Source organism: Crassostrea angulata, chromosome 8 (genome assembly GCF_025612915.1).
Source record: "Crassostrea angulata isolate pt1a10 chromosome 8, ASM2561291v2, whole genome shotgun sequence".
NCBI lineage: Eukaryota > Metazoa > Mollusca > Bivalvia > Ostreida > Ostreidae > Magallana > Magallana angulata.
In genome coordinates this window covers 39,753,982-39,772,390 of record NC_069118.1, presented here as the reverse complement: position 1 = coordinate 39,772,390, position 18,409 = coordinate 39,753,982, and the positions used below count along the sequence as shown (strand labels likewise).

Genomic DNA, 18,409 nt, shown 5'->3' with positions numbered 1-18,409 from the left:
ATACAGATAAATATGGGCACATTATGTCCACTTTAACTGGAGTTGAACCTGTTCTTACGAAAGGAGTTTGATATTTGTTGCCTGACTGGCGAAAAGTTGATGAGATTGGCTGGGGCGCTTGAAAAGCTCTTTATGTTTGTAACTTATGTACAACTTGCTTATCAGAACAATGAATAGCAGGATGTTTGCTTTGACACTTGAGACATTGATGCTGATATTGACAATTTTGAACACGACAGAAACCTTTGTTGTTGTATGCATAACAGAATTTGGGTTGCTCTGAGTATTTTTAAATACAGACAGAGTATTGCTATTGGGGGTAATATAAAGTAACCATAACTCTTGATCAATTTTCCCTCCTGAAATACTGTTGTCTTTCGCTCTGTTTAAGCCAAATTGTCAGTCATTCTCTCCAGCCTAAACCCCCAGAAACTCAACTAGCACCGAGTTTGACATTGGCCATGTATTTGATGAGACTGAGGGTTTGATCGACATGTGATGACAGATAAATACTCATATATATTTAAATGCATTTACGCAAGCATAGTAATTTTGGTTGCATTTGTAGGTTTTAAAGTAAGTTGCCCATTCATTAATACCGGTAGCACTCTACTTTCTTGTGTGTCAAAATCTGCCTGCTTATTCAGGAGTGTATTCAGCTCAACGAATTTACCTTTCATGATTTTTTGCTTACCTAAATGTGGAACGTGCATTGCTAGATCATCATGGACACTAATTAAACTCGGTGACCCAGATAAACATGAAGGTGGTTCAATTGTATCGAAACAAATAACTTCGTTTGAAACAGATACATCTGGATTACACGAGACTTTAATACCTTAATCTATGGATGTCTCCAGCCGCTGAGAAATAATCGTTTCAATCTTTTATTTATTTATTTCCGGCAACATCCGCTCTGCCACCGATGACACTACTTGTTCCAGACCTGTGGCGGCTCCATCCGTATCAAAGGTGATTGTATCTATTGATTGTTGTGGTCGAAGTGGTCCTCCGGATGATTTTTCGGCATTTGAAGTCCGGGGTTTCTTTTTGCCTGGTAATCTGGCCTTTCCCGAGTAAACAGATATACGCTTTCCTCCTGACTCCCCTGTCCCTTTGTCAACAGAATGGGATTTCTTACGTGGTTGCATTCTCAAAATAATAATAATAAAAATATGTTAACAACCGAAAACAGATTAAAAAGATTTTTTTTTAAATTGATAGTAATGTTGCAGATAAATGTTTCTTTACAATATAAACAATCTAAACAAAAAATACTTCAAATACTAGTATAAAATGCCATATATTATCAATTTTGTTTTTTGGTCTACAAAACAAAGTTCACCCACCTCGCAATCAAAGCTGCTTGGAATAAAATGACGTCAAAGCTAACAGTAAAAAACGTCATCTATGGTGTGTCATTACGCGAAAAATTAATAAGGCGCGGATCATACAACAGCAATACTGGAAACATCGCTATAATAATTAATTTTATTTTTTATAAATCGTATTATTTAAAAAAAAAGATGTGTTAAAAAGATCGCTCCCAGTATGTATTGGGATCAAAATTGATTTTGTTCACCCCTGTGAGTACCATATAAAAGAGTACCAGCTAAATATAACTGCGTATTATGTACTACATGCAGTATTGAATAGGTTTTTCAGAAACACGCTGATTAAAATCCTAATAAAGTCATTGAAAAATAAATCTGCTTAATATCAAAATAATAAAATTCGTAAACATTATTCGCACCTATAACTCTGAACCCAGAGCTCTGTTCTTTTAAAAAGCAGTAAAAAGGTGAAATGCAAACTGATGACCCATTGCAACTGTTGCGTATTTATTAAGATGTTTTGTGTTGAAGCTGTGCATACATACATTTATCATTTCTAGATGCAGTTGAATTAACTTACTTATAAATTATCGTTACATCGTGAAAAATTAAAATGTATTTGATGAAGAATGGATAAAATACCACGAAAACGCAAAAGTTAACGCCACTTTATCCTTAAGGTATGCCGTTAGTATTTGTGATTTTACGGAATTACATGAAACTCAGATTACATATGCTTCCTTAACATCCCTGCATAATGATCTGAACCGTATTGCTTTTTTTTATTGAAGACGTCACTTTCGGTTTTGATATATCGATATATTGTCGCTTTAGCGATTTTTAGAGGGGTGTTTTGTCGGTGGTACTCATTTTATACTATAGCAGATATAAATTTTCAGTGATGGTAGACCGAAGACTAGATTTTGCATAAGGTTTAAAATCATATCTACCGCTAAAAGCGTCGAAGCTTGCATGGACCCAAAAATTGAGACTTAAAGGGGCATGGTGAAGACTTTGGTAAAATTCTATTTTTCTGTTTTTATCATTTACAATGCTTTCAAAGTGCATTTCTAAAGAGCACATGGAGTTTGAGAGTCAGTCGTTGACTTATAAGCAAGATACAGGGCTTTCAATGCTTTGTCATGTAAACATGGTCCGTGTCCTGTTTTTGTTTACATAGCTTTAATATACCAGTAACAAATCTTTTTCAAATTGATTTGTCTATTTTTTGATTCATTTTAAGCATAAATGAAAAGTTCTAACGTTTAACACATTCATTTTAGGCCTAAAACTGGAATTTTCACTTAAACATTCAAAACGTAAACAAAAGCTTTGTTTACATAACAAAGAATTGTAAGCTCTATTTCTTGCTTATAACTCAACGAATGACACTCAAATTTTGTTTGGTTGTATGTTAAAAACCCATTGCTGAAGCATTGTAAACGTTAAAATCGAAAAAAAATAATATTTGACCAAAATCTTGACCATGCTCCTTTAAAAGTCGTAGTCATTTTTCAAGTTTTTCTTTGATGACCTCTTTTCTCTAAAATATTGTGTTAAGACAAGTACAGCAAAGAAAATTTATTTATAAAAAAAAAAGCATTCGTTTGACATTTCGAAAAAAAGGTTGGCCCCTTAATTATATAAGTTCGGAATCAAGAGGCTCTATATTCATTTACTCATAGCTCTTTCCTGAGAAATATTCTTAATATATTACAGAAGCAAAAATGTTTATCATACATTTAGTTATTAATAACTATACATTATAACAATGTTCTTATTCGATACGTAATTAGGGGTTTTAAGGGACAAGAAGTCGAAAACATTGATCACTTGTATCTCAAAAAGTACAAATATTTTTAAATGCAATATTCAGAGGAAGATGCTTAAAATGATGTTGTAAACAATATTCAACCCTCAAAACTTTGTTAAGTGGTCCCAATAAGGAGATAAGGTGTCGGGAGCCAGTTTTACTAAAGGTCGTAACTCGAAACGTAGACGTAAACGTAGACGTAGACGTAACTGATTTTGCGTTTTACTAAAGGTCGTATCTTACGTTTTGGCGTAGATTTACGTCAAAATCTACGGGTGATGTGCAGCAGACGTAGGAACGTACGTAGCTTAATAAAAATGGCGACGTACCTACTGTTGCAACGCGCACTTAAAAGAGAAAGGGTTTTCTGCGATAGGAGTCAGCCGCTTGACTCTCTGGATGACGTGGATTTGATCTCACGGTATAGATTTCCGAGGAGAGTTCTTTTAGAACTTATCGATGCCGTGGATGCCACATGTAGACCGGCAACGAATAGATCCTACTCTATTCCCTCTCAACTGCAGGTATAATGTAAACAAAACGAAGGTTGATGAATTGTTGTCTCCCTTTGGAGAGCTCCCAGACAAAGTTGTGCACCCGTTCATGAAATTATTCGTTCTCTGAAACTTGCAAGTTGAGATGTTTAAGCATATACTTTTTCCAAGCTGGCAATAGTAACATTATTGAGTGACCAAACATGAACTGTATGGTGATATGAAAGAGATATACTATAGCAGAGAGAGAGAGAGAGAGAAAGAGAGAAAGAAAGAGAGAAAGAGAGAAAGAAAGAAAGAGAGAGAGTTTATTTTCGCATCAATGTATCCCTTTGCATTAAATTGAAATATATATAGATATAAACCAAAAAAAAAAACACGATTAGTCTGAAAAATGAAACCTATTATACATAATGTATGCAATAAAGAGTGTATGCCTGAACTGCGGCTTACTCGTGGAAACGATCGAGGATCCAAATTTTCATTTAATTGTGCGGGAAAACTTAATTATAATACATCATGCATAATATGTGCGTTCATGGATGTCTCTGACACAACGTTAACCCTAGAGTAAACATATGACAAGCGCACCGGAATTCCAAATACGATGTCCAGCAATCTCTCTAATTATAATACCATTTACTAAGCTAAAATCATATATCAAATTTGTACACACTTTTACAGAACACATACCACTTTTTTCAATTATCTTATTATGACATCGACTTAATGAAATAAACGGCGTCTACGATGTATCTGATAATCTTCAGCCATTCTTACAATTGGTAGGACTAATCACCAGTTAATACATGTACGAGATTCAGTTGCGCAAATGTTCCGATAATTTGGTAAGTTAAACAAAAAAAGGAAACGACATATATGACCTGTCATAAATTTATTTTCGAAATATCTTTTAGAAATAAATTAAACTTTCCATCAATATGCTGTATTTTTAAAAGAAGATGCACATAGGTGAGCTTTATGTTTACAAAATTCGTATGATATATTTGGAGATAATTTCTTTTGATATTCATAAATCTTAATAATCTGCCATTAGTAAACGTACTTATCGGTGATGGTTTCCCACGCCTTTTTCTTCATATCCGAGGTCAAGGATGGCGACAGTTTACCCCGGATAATACTGTTTAATGATAGACACGCGTCAGCTAAGATACACATTTCTCCCACCGACTTATTGGGTTTTAGTGGCTTTTTATCTGTCATATTATAGATCTAGCAGACGATAATGGGCTAAGCGAAAGTATCCAATACGCATGCGTAGCATTAGTTGTTAGGATAGTTTTTGTACCTCCTTCTAAATAGTTCCAGACGTAAACTACGACAAAGTCTACGTGTGTATCTACGTTTACGTGTGTAGTTACGACCTTTAGTAAAACACAATCTACGCACACGTACATTCGGACGTAAAGTCTACGTTTACGTCTACGTCTACGACAACATTTACGACCTTTAGTAAAACTCGACCCAGGCCTTTTCCTTAAATATTTTTATATCTCAAGAACAGTAAAAAAATTCTAAACACTCAATTAACGAATTGTGTACTATACCTGTAGATTTTTCATTTGATAACAAGACATAGGGGCTAGTTCCTCAAATAAGGGGTGAAATGGGCTCTTAAGGCTTTCTTTAGTAGCAATTTACTGAAGAGTATTTTGTGATATAAATTAGAAGAAAAATGTTTATCACACAGTTATTAAACTATACCTTGTAAAAATGTTTCTTTTCGTAAAAAGGGGTTTTAAGTGGCCAGAAGTCAAAACGTTGATCACTTGTATCTCAAAAAGTTGCTTAGAATGATGTTCTAAACTATATTCAACCCTCGACATTTTGTTAAGTGGCCCCGATAAGGAGATAAGGGGTCGGTCTCTTAAATATTTGTTTTCCAAATAGCCCAAGAACAGTAACAAATTTCTAGACAACTTAATTAGCAAAATGTGTACAAAATAAAAGTCCTTTGATTAGATATCAAGAAAAAGGGACTGTCCATCAGATAGTGGATCATGAGGGATCTATTTTATACCCAGTTTCTTACTGGTGAATATTTTGAAATATGTTAAGAAAGCTATAATGTTAATCTTCCATATTTTTATCCATACATGATAACAGTTTTCTCATATGTTACTTAATTAGGGGTTTTAAGGGGCTAGAATTCCAATATTTTGATCATTTATATATTTCGAAAAGCAATTTTGAAAAGAAGATGCTAAGAATGGTGTATAAATTATATTTAACCAACAAAATTTAGTTAATGGACCCTATAATGAGATAAAGGGCAGACCCCTTAAACAATCTTCCCCATATATCTCAAGAACAGTAATGCATATCTTAAAACGTGTTGAACACATGTGTCTATAATTATAAAACCTTTTATTTGATATCAAGAACAAGGGAATAAAATAAGGGGCCAACAGGATCTAAAACATTTTCAACCAAAGCTCTTATATCTTATACAAAATAGTGTCTGGCCCTTAGAATGAAGATCCTTTGTTCTATTTCTAAATCATGTTTAGCCGTTGAATAGCAAAATCAAGGTCATCCGTGTGTCAACTTCTAAAATCGGACGGAATACCTCCTCGTTGTTCGCAACGAGATCGTGTCTAGTTTTGTAATTGTTTTTGTTATTATACGAAATATATATTAAACGCCATATATAATTCATATTAGAGCTAAGAACACAAAAAATATACCTAAATACACTAAATAAAAAACTAAATACAGAAAATCAATGTTGTGCTGTCTCTGTACTCAATAAACTAGAGTTGAAAGTAAAGTTCAAGATCAACACATTTAGTGCAAAAAATCATCTTATAAACTTATCATAAAGTGGTTAGTCTATCTAAAAAAAGGCGGTGTCAAAATTTGATAGCAAAAATTGCCTAAAACTAACTTGAACTGTGAACAGTTTTACTATCGTTCTGCTTCATTTCAATTCAATTCAAAAAGTTAACAAGTCAATAAGTTTTAGGCCAAAAACAGATCAGTTTGCTTTGGTTATGAAAAAAAAACACTAAATAGTAAATAAAGGAACACTTGTTAAGACGATGAAAAAAATGTTTAGTTAAACAAAAAGGTTTTTGCATTCATTTGGATATTTAAATCCAAGTGGCAACTTTTCATCTAAAATTCTTTCCCGATCCAATCTTGTACAAAAAGACGACATTAATCGAGCACTTCCAACTCAGTGAATAATTTTTTAAAAATATCTCTCCGTTTTTTGGATCTGTAAAATTCAATTCTCGTGGATATTCTATGTAGTTTGCACGTGAAAGCTGATAAATCCCCGTGAGAGTGGAGGAACCAGTGGTTGTGGCTGTAATAACTAGTAACCACAAATCACATCAGATATGATCAGAACGTAGACTTAGAGAATGTTCACTGCTCTATCTGTAAATCATATCCTCACATATTTAAAAGTTGATTCTTAACCATCCGGACTGCATCCTATTCATTCCTGAAAAAGATTCATTAAAGGCCCTGTCACACCAAGCTGCGTCCCCACGGCGTGTTCACGGCGTTGTAAAATTCATGGAATCGCCGTAGGATCGCAAGGAAAAATCTGAAAAAATTTTATTTGAAAATTTTACAAGTGGAGTTGTCACGGCGTCCTGACGGCGACCGAGGCGTTCTTACTGAGCTCCTTCGCTGTGTAACTGCGTTTCCACGGAGTTCTTCTCGGCGATTAACTGCGCTCTCGCTGAGTCTCTGCCGAGCGCTCATGACGTGCTATGAGTTTTTACCGCGCGTCCACGGCGTTCTCGGCGCGCTGACTGGGCTCACAAGACGTTCTTTATTTCTTGGTAGGTTAATATTAATTTGTACAATTGTATGGGAAACAAACAATAATTTACAACTAGTAAATCAATGATTAAAAAATTGTTTTGATTTTATGAAAAGGTACATTGTATTCTATTGAAATTAAACCACAATTGAAATAAATTATTTCAATAGTGGTTAGGAATGCATTTCATTAGAAAAATCATTTTGCAACCACTATTGTAATAAAACCACTATTGAAATAAATTATTTCAATAGTGGTTGGGGATGTATTTCATTTGAAGAATCACGTTGCAACCACTAATGAAATAAATCCACTATTGAAATAAATTATTTCAATAGTGGTTTGGGATGTATTTCATTTGAAGAATCACGTTGCAACCACTAATGAAATAAATCCACTATTGAAATAAAATATTTGAATGATATTCAAGGATGTATTCCATTTTATAACCAATTTACAGACACTGTTGAAGTACAACTACTATTACAATTATTTTTTCAATCGTAGCTTAAAATGAATTTCTTTATAAATATTACTTTGAAAATTTTTATTTTTTTTCTTTACATTTCTCTTTCTACAGACATATCATGTTCAATAAATATTGTATATTATTTGCAGAATGGACATCTTGTAATTTGCCGGAATTTCTATTCAAACCCCCTGTATATTGAATAAATATTTATTGATAAATGATATTATCAATATCACTATTGAAGGTAAGGGATATCTTTCATTTTAACCACATTTGAAATAAAGTATTTCAATAGTCGTTGATGATGCATTTCAGTTTTATGTCTATCATTATGTCTGTTTGTAACACTGTCCTTTCTGTATAGGGAGTTTCTAAGAAGATAAGAAGTTTGTCTTTTGATATGATAAATTCCTTTTTAATCATGATTTACTTAGATGTTCCTTTATATGGTCATGTTTTCCATACTACCAGTCATCTGCAACTGAGAGTGTTAAGAACAATAGGCATTGAAATGACATGCATCCCTTCCACTTTTGAAATATTTCATTTCAATAGTGGTTGCCATGAAACGGATCCTTAACCACTTTTGAAATAAATTATTTCAATAGTGGTTGTAATGAAACGCCTCCCTAACCACTATTGAAATAACCTATTTCGATAGAGGTTGAAATGAAACGCATCTTTAACCACTATTGAAATAATAAATTTCAATAGTGGTTGAAATGAAAGCATCCTTAACCACTATTGAGATAACTTATTTCAATAGAGGTTGAAATGAAACGCATCTTTAACCACTATTGAAATAATTTATTTATCAATAAATAATTATTTAACATGCAGGAGGTTTGAATAGAAGTTCTGGCAAATTACAAGATGTTCACTATTGTGCAAATGATATACAATATTCATAGAACATAATATGTCTGTAGAAAGAGAAATCTAAAAAAATATATATATAAATTTTCAATATTAAGTAATACTTATAAAGAAATTCACCCTAAGCTACGATTGAAAAAAATAATTGTAATGGTAGTTGTACTTCAACAGTGTCTTTAAATTGTTTATAGAATGAAAAACATTCAAGAACATTATTTAATTAATTTATTTCAATAGTGATTGTTTTTCAATAGTGGTTGCAAAGTGATTCTTCAAATGAAATACATCCACAACCACTATTGAAATAATAAATTTCAATAGTGGTTTTATTTCAATAGTGGTTGCAAAGTGATTTTTCCAATGAAATGCATTCCCAACCACTATTGAAATATTTTTTTTCAATAGTGGTTTATTTCAATAGTGGTTGCAACAGGTCTCGGTGCAAGCGCAATTGACTTATCACTGCGTCTACACCACTGCGATTAGCTGCGTTCCTTGAGCGCTCCGAAGATGCTCTCATGACGCTGTTGGAGACCTTACGGCGCTATCACGGCGACCTCACTACGCTTCTACGGCGTTTTCATCAGAACGTCGAGCCGCGGCGCGTACTTTGTGCATGTTCAAAGTGCGCGCCGTCGCATTGCGTTATCCCACCGCGACGGACGAAGATGCCGTTGCGTTGTTACGGCGTTGTAGGAAACTCTACTGCGTTTATCTTGGCGTTTAACATTATTTAAGGACGCAGCGGGATCGCCGTGAGGACGCAGCCCCGGTGTGACAGGGGTTTAAACTAAAGTTTGACCGTTAACCATCTCCACATCCCGGTGCAATTTCTGCATCTGAGCAGGTCAATGCATTCTTTAATTTGTTTAAACTGCGCTTGCACGGAGACCTCACGGAGTACTTTGGGATCTCACTGCGTCTTTATCACGCTGTCACTGCGCATCGACCGCGGTTGAACAAGTTGTTTTTCATTTGGCTGCGTTCACACAGTGACCCCAAAGAGCTGTTGCTGCGTTCATCGCGCTCTCGTGACGTTTCTTCTGCGTTTATACCGCGCTCCCACGGCGTTTCTAGTGCGTTGTCATCAAGACCAGACCACGAAAACTCGAACAATGGCTGTTGTACCATAGCAAGCGATGTAATAATTATCAAACTGGATGTAGATGACTATGTAACAGGTAGCATTTGCTAATAGTCCAAGACCTATCAATGGACGTAGATGGAATTCATGCCATTTGGTTCTGATGTTTTCACATCTTTTCTATGTTTTTTAACAGCTAATAGCGGATCTGTTTTGTAGACCTGACTACTAAAAGTTTTGTCCTAGTCCTTCACAAATTGTTTAGATGAACTTATTTTTCAATTACGATGTACTTTTTCATAAAATCAAAACAATTTTTTAATCATTTATATTTACTAGTTGTAAATTCTTGTTTGTTCACCATACAATTGTACAAATTAATATTAACCTACCAAGAGGTAAAGAACGTCTTGTGCACACAGTCAGCTTGGTGTGACAGGGCCTTCAGGTTAGCTTAATTATCCCATCGCGCAACTTGTTGCGAAGGGGATATAGCATCGCTACCGTGCGTGTGTGTGTTCGTATGTGTGTGTGTGTTTATGTGTGTATGTGTGTGTGTGCACTCAATTTCAATTTTCTAGTAAAATTAAAAAAAAAATTTCCAATAGAATTTCCTCAACCTTTGCACAAATATGCCTCATAGTAAAAGATTAAAACAAATACAGTGTCATATTTTTATGCAAAAACTTAGATAAAATTAATTACACCATTGTAAAGGGGGGGGGGATACATTAAGACAAAATTCGTTCAAAACTAAAAATATTTATTATATTTTGCACACTTCTGTAAAATAGCAAATAACTTTGTATACAATCGAAATTTCTGAGTAAGAGTAACTGTTATCAATCACCCAGAGCTAAAGTAGCGTGACAGAACAACGTTTCGGCGAGTAAATAGAGTTAATAGATTAATGTGTGTTTGAATGTGTGTTATTATCCCTTCGTGCAACTTGTTGCGAAGGGGATATAGCATCGCTGCTATGCATATGTATCTGTGTTCAGCTAGGAAGCAAGTTAAGGAAAACCCTTGCACGGAAATTTATCAAACTTCGTATACATGTACCTATTTGGCATGGTACATGTAAAAGGACAAAGCCTGGTAGTTTTCAAGTCCCTTAATTGAGTACTGTTTGATACATGTATATCGTACAAATAACACAATTTTAAACAGAAACCTTATGTACGATTTGACAATAACTACTTCCGCTTTACTTCTTTGAAACTAAAGTGAACGTAAGCAGTTCAAATCAACAACTTGATATTTTTTGGTTTTAGATCTAGTACAGGTAAAGAAAACGTAGTTTTTGAAGTAATAGAGGGTTAGTATAATGTGGTTTTCTCATTAACATTTACATAACTATATATTCTGAAATAATGCATCCCCACACAATAGAACTCGCGTCGCGAGGGGATGCTCTGCTTAGCGGTGTACTTATTATTTCATCAAATGCCTTTGTAAGTCATATCAACATTAGGCACATCATTCCCACCGTCAATATCCAGATTATCACACAGTGTCAATATATGCAGTACCCTTTTTACTTCCTAAATATTTTAAAATAAAAATGCTATCCCGAATAGAATATGAGATTGTGTTGCTTAGTAAAAGATAAATATTTTCACATCACAGCTTTATACACCCGTTGAACATACTCGGAACTGTCAATTTAGTGAACAAAAGAAAATATATGTATAAGCATTGTCAACAGGTTTACCCAATATTGTCCAATCTTAAAACAACGTTGGATATTAGCCGAAAACTGGCATTCTGTGAGTGAAAGAATGAATAACGGTCTTTGGAACCTCGATCAGTTCTTCCTCTCACAGAATAAACCGTTTTCGGCTTATGCCCTTTACAAAAACTGCCCTATCAGCATAATATAGAATGAAGAATTACGCGTGTATATAGTGTTGCATTAAATGAATTGTATTTCATAAATTCAATTCAGTAGTCCTGTTCTTCAATTACATTGTAATTTGATTTAAAAAAAACACAATAAACTACAGTGTATTATAAACTCATTAACTCATTATTATGTCTCTCCTTTCAAAGGGGAGACATATTGTTTTTGTCGACTTTTTCATTCTTCTTCTTCTTCTTCTTCTTCTTCCAAATTTGTCCAGGCCGTAACCTTTGAGATTAAGACTTCAAACTTAGAACATAGGTAGATTGTATTGAGAAGGAGTGCACGCCATCAAAAATTTTGACCTTGACCTATTTTGTTTTTCGAGGTCAAACTTTTTATAAAAAATATTGTCTGGACTATAACACAAGACTCCTTTAACATACAGACTTTTAACTTGTATCATAGATAAATGGTATATAACATACGCGGGCATGTTAAGGCTTCCCGATGCGATATGTAGAAAGTCACTTGTCTGTACTTCATACGATATGACGTCATAATTAACTTTGACGTCACGATCTGCATTCCTGTCGATAGTTCTCAGGGAATGTATCTTAACGTTAAAAGTGAATTATATCAAACCAGTATAATACCGCATGTTTCCTTTATATAGATGTTGCAGTTAATTCTAGACGTACAGAATTCATTCATATTAAAAACCAGTATCAAATAATCGGCAGTTTTAAAACTTCGTTTTAAGTTAAAGACTATTTATAAACTAGTGGTTTGGAGACTCTCCCTGCTACGTGTAAACAACTGAATGAAGAAATTTTAATGCATGTAAAACCAGCTTGGTGCAGGTGAAAGATCAACACAATTTTAGAATATTTTACGTAAAATTGGTAGAGAATATAAGTACCAATGTGAATCGTGCTGCGGAAACCTACGGATTTACCCCATTTTTTTGTAAATCGCTTTTGATTAGTAAAAATGTGCATTATTTTGATGATTTTGTGGAATGTTTCAACAAAATCTTCTATAAACGAAATATCTATTTCTTTCCCAAGCAAGAACTTCAAAGTTTATAACTTAACAAAGGATTTTTCTTAAAAATATGTATGATTTAATGTCATTAATCACCTGCGCCGATGCGTTTTAACTAGATCATTTGCAATATTAGGATTCGCATGTCACGTGATTACGAAGTACATATGACGTCACAAAAATGCATCAAATATAATGTTTAACATCGATGTCAATAAATGTAACATAGATTTAAAGAAATACTCCCGGTAAAATTATTTTTGCCATGATTCAAATAATATCGTTTTCCAGCCGTATTTTAGCATCGGGACGCCTTAACAATGCTGCGTAGTTGAACCTTACCAAAAATTTTGACCTTGACCTAGAATTTTTATTTCAAGGTCATATTAGAAAAAACTTCATTGTTCAACTTCTGAATATACTTTGACAGAAGGATTTCAAACTTTAAACAAAGAACGATAATAATACACTTAGGTGTACTATTGAATAATAATGGACCTTGTTCTTGTTTTACTCAAGGTCAAATTAAGAAAGAAAAAAAATTTAATCTTGGTCATAACTTAAATACCCTTTGACATTAGGACTTAAAACATAGAACATAGGTAGATTGTATTGAGAAGGAGTGCACGCCACCAAAAGTTTTGACCTTGACCTGTTTTGTTCTTCAAGGTCAAGCTTTTCATAAAAAAATTTTGTCCGGACCATAACACAAGACTCCTTTAACATACAGACTTTTAACTTGTATCATAGATAGATGGTATATAACCTAGTTGAACCTTACCAACATTTTTGACCTTGACTTAGAATTTATTTCAAGGTCATATTAGAAAAAACTCCATTGTTCAACTTCTGAATATACTTTGACAGAAGGACTTCAAACTTTAAACAAAGAACGATAATAATACACTTAGGTGTTCTATTGAATAAAATTTGACCTTGACCTTGTTTTACTCAAGGTCAAATTAAGAAAAAAATAATAGAATTTTGTATGGGTCATAACTTTAATACTCTTTGACATTAAGACTTAAAACTTAGAACATAGGTAGATGGTGATGAGAAGGAGTGCACGCCACCAAAAGTGTTGACCTTGACCTTTTTGTTCTTCAAGGTCAAGCTTTTCATAAAAAATACTGTCCAGACCATAACACAAGATGTCTTTAACATGCAGACTTTTAACTTGTATCATAGATAGATGGTGTATAACCTTAGTGAACCTTACCAAAATATTATACCTTGACCTAGAATTTTCTTTTCAAGGTCAAATAGAAGAAACTTCATTGTTCAACTCCTGAATATACTTTGACAGAAGGACTTCAAACTTTAAACAAAGAACAATAATAACACACTTAGGTGTATTATTGAATTATATTTGACCTTGACCTTGTTTTACACAAGGTCCACCAACAGTTTTGACCTTGACCTATTTTGTTTTTCGAGGTCAAACTTTTCATAAAAAATATTGTCTGGACTTTAACACAAGACTCCTTTAACATACAGCCTTTTAACTTGTATCATAGATAGATGGTATATAACCTAGTTGAACCTTACCAAAAATTTTGACCTTGACCTAGAATTTTTATTTCAAGGTCATATTAGAAAAAACTTCATTGTTCAACTCCTGAATATACTTTGCCAGAAGGACTTCAAACTTTAAACAAAGAACAATAATAATACACTTAGGTGTACTATTGAATAATATTTGACCCTGACCATGTTTTACTTCAGGTTAGATTAAGGAAAAGATAATAAGATGTTGTCTTGGTCTGGGTAACATTTAGCTGACATCATTCTTTTTCAATTGTTAAATTTGCCCCATATTACAATCCTTGGGAAGAAGGGGAGACATGTGTTTTTTGTTAAAAAAAACAATACCCACTAGTTAATCTTAAACCAGTTAAGATGATGCATGATGTACATTTCTCAATTTTGCATACCCACATATATCTTATAGATTTGTCGTCAAATGCCATTCAACTTGTAACAAATGGGAAAGAAGTTGGCATCCAAATAGGAAAGCATAATATATGCCATTTAAACATAGACATTTCTAATGAACTGCAAACTGAAGAAGAATCTGGAAGTACACATGAGGGTGATCTTGTACAAATGACTTTAAGGATGCACACAGCTTTGTCGTCCGGGATATGTATTGCGTTTTTGGAAGAAAAAATGTTGCAAGCATTGTCAGGAGATCAAAGAGAAGAAATCAACAAAGTTCTGCGCGAAAAATTTGGTGTTGAAATTATTGTTTGCAAGAAAGGCAGTGTTGTTCTTGTTTTACGGAAAATAAAGCCAATTTCCAAAGGTCTGATGTACAAAAAAACCCAGCTAGATTTCCTTTCAACTTTATTTGAACTTCTTGGATTCTCAAATAAGCATCCATCGGAGATCAATTTTCAAGTGCAGCTCAAGTCAGGAGATAATATCTTCAATGAATCTCAGCTGAAGGAAAAAGGTATAGATTGGATTGATAGATGTACATATGTATAAGCCATGTATTAAATCAATGGTGAAGGAACTGTAAAGATATGATAAAATCGAATCAAACGTACTAACATAAAACTACGTTAACTTTGGTATTCATATGATAGATAGATAGATAGATAGATAGATAGATAGATAGATAGATAGATAGATAGATAGGTAGATAGATAGATAGATAGATAGATAGATAGATAGATAGATAGATAGATAGATAGATAGATAGATAGATAGATAGATAGATAGATAGATCGATCGATCGATCGATCGATCGATTGATCGATCGATTGATCGATCGATTGATAGATAGACCATGAAACGTGCTACTATGCACTGTTTGGTTTGGTTTGGTACGCTTTCTAAACGGTACGGCTCGCTTTGTGAACGGTACGGTTCGTTTTTGTGAACGGTACGGTTCGCTTTTTGCACGATATGCTTTGCTAAAATTAGTTGCACGCCTTGTGAACGGTTTGCGCGCTTTATGAGAATGAGGTAGGCGTGGCCTGAACGCTTTAATTTTTCTCTATATAATTTTGTTTAGTTTTTGTCCCATCTACTTTGGCAAGGTTGTAATTATGACAAGCATTTTTTTCTTTATTAATATAATATATTTCAAATGTGTTTCAATTTAATGAAAATCTGAACTTCCATCCGTTCCTCCGTTTTGATACATGTACGTTGAGTGAAACGTGTACTCATTAAAAACCAGGAAGCGGAGGGTAGTTTTAATTTTGATGAATCTGTTATAATAATTAGTATTTAATTTTAGATTAATGTAATTATTAGGATGGATTAAAAAAACTATTACTGTTTGACTTTATTCCTACATATATTTTTTCTAATTCAGCGATTTGTCAATAATTCTAACAAGCATCTCAAGTTTTTATTTCTATACGTGTACTTGAATTGTACTTGAATTGAATTCACTAAATATTTCTAATCTATTTAAAATTGCTATGAAAAATTGCCCCGACTTTATTCCGATATGTCTTGAGTTTCCTTTTACGTTGACTTCATTCTCGGCTAGTTGTTATTTTTATAAGCCTTTTTCAATTTCTTTATTCATAATTCTAATAATCATTGTATTGCATACTATTGCAGTACTATTGCAGATCAAAATCCCCGGATGAATAGACGATAGAAAATTACAAGCAATTAATGAAAAGATAAAAGTGTTATACTTAAACTGATTGACAGGCGAAGCACGTGGAGTCCTGAAATAAAATCCCGCTCAAATGGCCGACTATAGAAACCCAAAGCGAAATGATATAGTTCAGTGATAAAACTTTATGTATAATATTCAACATACAAGGAATCTCTCTCTCTCTCTCTCTCTCTCTCTCTCTCTCTCTCTCTCTCTCTCTCTCTCTCTCTCTCTCTCTCTCTCTCGCAAAATATTGAACTTACATGCATCTGGTCAGCGATAACATCCGTCCGTATTCATCGAAAGACATTAGTCCATAAGCCATATATGGAAGTAGTACGGTTAATTATTGCACGTTACGGAACGTTTTTTGGCCGTTTTGAGGCGTGTCTTGCATAAATTATCTTGCCTGCATTTTGCACGGTACGGTTCGTTTTGTGAACGGTACGGTTCGCTTTGTAAACAGTACGTTTCGTTTTGTGAACGATACGGTACGCTTTGTGAACGGTACGTTTCGGTTTGATAACGGAACGGTTCGCATCTTGCACGGAACGATACGGTTAGTTTTTTAGGTGTAATTGCACGTTTCAGGGTCTGTTTATATTTGTTTTTGCAGGCCTTCAATTGATTTTGTCACCTAGAAAAACGATAGCATGCATGGCAAAGGAGGACCAGAAAAAACTAGTGTCATGTTTAATCCTTAAAACCATAGGCTCAAATCTTGGAGACAACACCACCAGTGAACTGCAGATCGAAACCAATTTCGGAATTAAAATACCCAACCATACTGAAGGTATGTATACCTCATTATAGAATTAAATAAAAACATCTTTTTCGATTGATTCTAAATATTCAATGCAGGAAAAACAATTCTCCTGAAATCTTAATATTTTTCAACATATCGAACACTATTGAAAACCCTGTGGATGTTTATACCATTCGTATGAAAAATATACGATGTAATCAAATGATTGAAAGATTTTTTTATATCATCTATCGTAAAATTTAAATCCTTCTTAAATCATAAATCTTATCGAGCAACATAACATTGAAATAACTGGTAAAGTGATAAATGTACAGTTTTGGTAAACACTCAGGACGTTTTTGTTTTAATTTATTGTAGAATCTAAAAAAAAACCTGATGTATTCTTTATCTATCCAGTATAAATAATAATTTATTGAATGTATGTTGGGATATACATGTATATAGATTATTCTCAAAGAAATTTGTAGTTTCTTTGGCGTTGCCCTTGGGGAAATACTTTTGTTTTTGCTCGTATTCGGGCCAAACTTAAACAAGTATTCCTTTTAAAGGAATAATAGGCAATAATGATATATTGATAGCTAGAAGCAATCAACATGATCAGTTTAATGTAAAATAGTTTTAAAAAGTACTGTATATTTACAGAATTTAGAATATTTTGAATCTGTATACCATAATTTCATCATTATAAACCGTCAACAAATTTAATTTCGAAATAAATTTGGGGAAAGCCGTTCGTAAACTCCTTGTCTAGTTTTATATTTTTAACGTAATTATTAAATGTTAATGTATCGTCTTCTTCTTTAGAATACTGAGTAGGGCTCTTCAAAGAGCATTAACACGTATAGGAAGAATGAGTTGTATTAAAATAATTCAATGCGACTGAAAAACATTGAATACCATCATAACTTGCTATTGAGGTCGCATTATAACGTAATCTTGTTTATAAATCAAGCTTCTATTATGCAACATCAATAGATCGAGGTCGGTTCATGGATCATCTTCTTATGATTGAGGTCAGTTCATCGAGGTCAACTGCATTACTGAATGAATCTTTCGATCGAAATTCTTACGAGTGAGACAAAATGTGCATTCTTGAATTAAAAGGTCGAACTGTATTTTATGTATGTTTGCATCTCTTAAGGTAAATGAATTTAAATACAACTGAGTAAAAAATGTTACATAACTACTAAACCAAACTTCAAGTTTTTATAAGAACTACTTATGCCAGCGGAATGAGTGCTCACGTGGAAGCATTT

General features: G+C 33.6%; 1 protein-coding gene and 1 pseudogene across 1 annotated transcript in view; one reads left to right on the top strand and one right to left on the bottom strand.

The window, feature by feature from the left end:
- Positions 1–32: 32 nt before the first annotated feature.
- Positions 33–1,408, bottom strand: LOC128160949 (uncharacterized; annotated as a pseudogene).
- A 15,609-nt stretch (positions 1,409–17,017) lies between these two features.
- The window catches only part of LOC128161444 (GTPase IMAP family member 7-like), a 50,933-nt gene continuing 49,541 nt past the window's right edge, over positions 17,018–18,409 (top strand). Inside the window, exon 1 of the mRNA XM_052824728.1 lies at positions 17,018–17,180. Coding sequence (XP_052680688.1) covers positions 17,045–17,180 — 136 coding nt within the window. The 5' untranslated portion in view covers positions 17,018–17,044. The remainder of the gene's footprint in view (positions 17,181–18,409) is intronic.